Source organism: Aegilops tauschii, chromosome 7, assembly GCF_002575655.3.
Source record: "Aegilops tauschii subsp. strangulata cultivar AL8/78 chromosome 7, Aet v6.0, whole genome shotgun sequence".
Lineage (NCBI taxonomy): Eukaryota > Viridiplantae > Streptophyta > Magnoliopsida > Poales > Poaceae > Aegilops > Aegilops tauschii.
Window position 1 is genome coordinate 137,514,347 of NC_053041.3, and position 4,426 is coordinate 137,518,772.

Genomic DNA, 4,426 nt, shown 5'->3' on the forward strand with positions numbered 1-4,426 from the left:
GTTGATATTCTAGTGGAAGTCTTTCATGCACGTTCCATACTAGGAGCTGTTTGATCTCCATTATCTGTGCGACCCACATGGGTCAATATTAGACTTTTAGCGTAAAAACACCTATAATTAGTTAGCAGGCAGGCATGTTTCGAGACGGATGCATCATTTTAGCTTTAGGAGCCTTTCGTGCATATTCAATGTGCTAGGTTGTCTTACTACCGTAAATCTTCATTTTGGTCAATACGCGACTTTTTATGTAACAGATGCCCAGAACTTGTTACCAAACATGCATATAACCGGAATGATGAGCCCTTGCTTGAAAAGGGGTATAGAGAGTGGTTTTTACTAGAGAAATGATGAGCCCTTTTAGAACTATTGCTTGAACTCTATGATGCAAAAGTGCAAACCTTTTGTACAAGAAACTAAGACAATGCATATAACCGGAATCCATACCATAATATAATATTCTTAATCCATATTATAGGTATTGAACAACAAGAACATTTACACAATAAAATAAAATTACTTTTTCCATCCAAGCCAAACGAATAGAGAACTCAACTTCTAGTCACATGGGCCTCAACTTGCCCGTGTATTTCACACACTATGCTTAAATAATAAAGAATATACTAAAGCAACTATAAAATCAATCAACTAAACAACAATTTTCCGGTCTGATTGTTCTGCGCATGTCTGCCTTTCTCCATGTAGATTATTTAGCAAGTAGGCATGTTGGGAGGCGGAGGCAACATTTTAACTTCAGGAGCCTTGCCATCCTGCACGATGAAGACGGTGTTCATTCCCCACACCACGTGTCGATCAAAATGGCAATGCATGAACCACACACCTAAACAAGAGCAAATACACAAACTATTAGAGATTGCACTTGACTAATTCGCTCCAACGAAATTCACAGGCATAGCCCAAAACATGAATATGAAGTTAACTCACCAGGATTTGTTGCACGGAATCGGATTGCGGCCCAGCCAGCTTTGGGCACGGAGACGGTGTTCTGGTGCGGCGGGTCGACCAAGTTATAGGTGGCCGGGTCCTTCTGCTCGTCAAAATTCCCGAACCCTCTCCCTACCACGTAGAACGTGAAGCCGTGCAGGTGCATGGGGTGGTTCTCGGCGCCAAGGATGGAGGTGTCCTGGAACACCACCTCCACGACGGCGCCGTACTCCACCACCTTCACCTTGGTGCCGCGCTTGGTGGCCCAGCGCTCGACGGGGTCGTTGTCGACGTCCGTGAAGTTGAAGAAGAAGGGCGGCTTGTTGGGGAAGTCCGCCTCGAACACGCCGCGGATGGAGCGGTAGTAGGCGCCGAGGATGTCGACGGACGGGCTTGCGAAGCTGACGTTGTTCAGGCTCGCCGCGAACCGGTTGCCGGCGGGGCCGCCACACGTTTTGTTGGGCGCGCAGGGGAGCACGTTGACAGCGATGGTGATGAGCATGCGCTCGTCGACCTGCCTCGGCACGTCCACCGGGTGGTCCTTGCTGCCCAGGGACCGGAGCTGCGCCGTGTACGCCGTCGCCGAGTCGATGTCGTTGACACCCGGAAGGTTGGCAGGGAACTCCGGCGGGCCACGCGTCGGTGTGTCGTCCATGTATTCCAAGATGGCTGTGGCGGTGCTGTTGTTGACCTCGATGTTGGGGTTGGACGCGAACGTCCTCGCGGCCATGTAGTACCGGCCGCCGTCGGCGCGGTCGGCCTCCAGAAGTGCGTCCATGGTCTGTCCCGGAGCGATCATGATGTGCTTGACGGTGAACGGCTTAGTGTAGTGGCCATCGGTGCCGACCACGGTGAGGTTGTGCCTCGCGACGCCGAAGAAGAGGTCGTTGGAGAGCCCCGCGTTGATGATCCGGAGCAGGTACGTCTTGCCGTGCTGCACCGGTATCTTGTAGGTGCCGGCCTTGGAGCACGGGAACAGGTCCCCCGGCTGGCCGTTGATGGTGTTCGCGTCCGAGATATTTATCTCGCCGCCGGTTCGCTCTGCCTCCTCTAGTAGATGGTTCACGTCGGCCTTCCACCACTCACCTGCATGCATGAGATCGAACATATCAAGTTAACGACAACTTGGCTTAATTATATAAGTATGATGAAATAAATGGAAGCATGAATGTATATCGTATATATATACCGAGGATGACCGGTATCTCCTTGTGTGGCTTCTTGAAGGGGAAGGTGGTTCCGAGCTTGGGGTGGATGACAATGGCACCATGGACTGTGGTGCGGTCGAAGTCGCTGTGCGCGTGCCACCAGAGCGTACCCTCTTCCTCGGACAAGATGACCCGATAGGTGAAGTTGCCGCCGGGGCGGATGGGACACTGGGTAATGTACTCTGGCCCGTCGGACCACGGGTTGCGTGGCTGGTCCACACCATGCCTGTGTACATATGTCGCGTTAGAAAATATATAATAGGTTTACTGATGGTTATATATATGCAGTGAACGGCCGTCGGCCAGGCTAACTAGCTAACTTACCAGTGGATGGTGATGTTTTTATCGCCTTGGTTGTAGACATTGACGATGACGAGGTCGCCCTTGCGCGCGTAGATGGTAGGGCCGGGGAACTGCCCGTTGACGGTGAGGACGGTCCTCTCCTTGCACAGCCTCGTGTAGTTGCTCTCCTTAATCTGCATAATATGATGAAGAAACGTCACAAGTAAGTTTATGATATGCTGAGATGGCATGTGGAGTACATGTTAATTAAGAAAAATGACTTATGGATGGAGGCTATAGTTATTTAGATAAAGAAATGAATGGAAATAAATGCAAATAGACTTACAAAGAAATCGTGATAACGAGTCTTGGCGCCCTGAGCGGGGCTAACGGAAACCCCCAGCACTAACACCGCCCCAAGTAACCAAAGCACCGCCGGTGTCTTAGCTACACCCATCGTCGGCCGACGGCCGTCGCCACTCACCGTGCTAGCTCAACTCGACCGTGAACCGTCGGAGATCAAGAAGCTAGCTAGCACACAAGTTATGCACGCACGCTAGCTGCTGCTTGAGCAAATTTGGAGACTAATGTGTGGGATGGACTGATGATGGCAACTCCAAGCAGACGCACGAGCTATTTATAGATCGTATGGCGACAAGATCGAGCCCGGTCGACGATGCGTGTGCTGATGTGCATGGTTTCATATGATTAGCTTCTCGTCAAATATAATCGGCAGTCGCTATGGAAAGTGGAGGCTTTGGCAGAAGCCGCCCATGCACATGCAGTTACCCCTGGATTGATTAATTTAATTGTTATTAACCGTTGGTTGGTCGCTGTCATGCATGCTGCGACCACGACAGCGTCAAAGCCTTGAACCCTTCGCGCCAACCGCCCACGGGATTTAGTTTCAGCAGATTTGATTAATCGACCCATGCACGTACGACGTAGGTGCAACTTCTGAAAAATCAAATCAGAAAACACACGATGAGCTTTTGGAACGTGTGGTGGATGCATGCATCCATTCCTGCTTTTCCCTCATCTGGATGGAGCTGCCTTGTTATTTCTATTTTGACGTTATTGTTGTGAGCGATGGTGGCTCGTTTTTTAGCTGGAACGAGCAAAGCTGATCAACGCGTGAGGAAATGAAAGTCGTGCTGAGATTTGTGCCACCCGGGTCCCGGGAGACCTGATCGACTACGCAATCAATTCAATGGAAACAACCATGCATGCATGTCCGATCGTCAAGGAAATGCTAAGGCCCTTCCAATGCTCCATCGTGTACAGGTGCTAAGTGTAGAATTCTATTAACTAACTATTGAATAATTGTTGATGCAATGTGCCAGTATAAGAGGTATATATAAGAGTCAAGCCGCACCTGACCTAGCCCTATTACAAACTGAGTAGGAGTCATAATCCTATTACAAGTTGTATTCTAACATCCGTAGGCTCGACGATGTTGAGACTGAAACGAATGTCTTGAAACAGAGTAGTCGCCAGGCCTTTAGTAAAGATATCAGCGAACTGAGCAGAAGTAAATGAATGTCGATCTCAATATGCTTTGCGCGATGGTGTTGAACCGGATTCCTTGACATGTAGACAGCTGAAATATTATCACAGTAAACAATGGTAGCTTGCTCAATAGGAAGGTGCAGTTCCGACAGCAACTGGCGCAACCAAACCGTTTCAGCAACCGCATGAGCCACAACACGGTACTCAGCTTCAGCAGACGAGCGGGAGACCGTAACCTGCCTTTTTGAAGACCAAGAAACCAAATTGTTATCAAGAAAAACACAAAATCCGGATGTGGACCTATGAGTATCTGGACAACCAGCCCAGTCTGCATCAGAGTAAGCTGTCAAGGAGGTGGGAGAGGATTTGTTGATATGAAGACCTACGTCTAGTGTGCCTTTGAGATACCGAAGAATACGTTTGACATGATTGTAGTGTGGAATACGAGGATCATGCATGTATAAACAAGCTTGTTGGACAGCAAA

At 49.3% G+C, this 4,426-nt stretch overlaps 1 protein-coding gene across 1 annotated transcript; it reads right to left on the reverse strand.

Moving 5' to 3' along the window:
• Positions 1 to 206: 206 nt before the first annotated feature.
• Positions 207 to 2,993, reverse strand: LOC109755006 (putative laccase-9). Its single transcript, XM_020313891.3, has 5 exons — positions 2,779 to 2,993; positions 2,475 to 2,626; positions 2,132 to 2,376; positions 943 to 2,028; positions 207 to 838 (listed from the first exon to the last, which is right to left on the reverse strand). The coding sequence occupies exons 1-5, from the start codon at positions 2,887 to 2,889 to the stop codon at positions 708 to 710; spliced, it is 1,725 nt and encodes a 574-aa protein (XP_020169480.1). The 5' UTR covers positions 2,890 to 2,993; the 3' UTR covers positions 207 to 707.
• Between the last annotated feature and the right edge of the window lie 1,433 nt (positions 2,994 to 4,426).

Bases quoted from the DNA above. Each gene is read 5' to 3' on its own strand.
- LOC109755006 (XM_020313891.3), bottom strand. From the start codon at position 2,889: ATGGGTGTAGCTAAGACACCGGCGGTGCTTTGGTTACTTGGGGCGGTG. The intron at 2,377-2,474 runs GTAAGTTAGCTA...ATATGTACACAG, and splicing joins AAAAACATCACCATCCACTG to GCATGGTGTGGACCAGCCAC. The intron at 2,029-2,131 runs GTATATATATAC...TCATGCATGCAG, and splicing joins GGAGATACCGGTCATCCTCG to GTGAGTGGTGGAAGGCCGAC.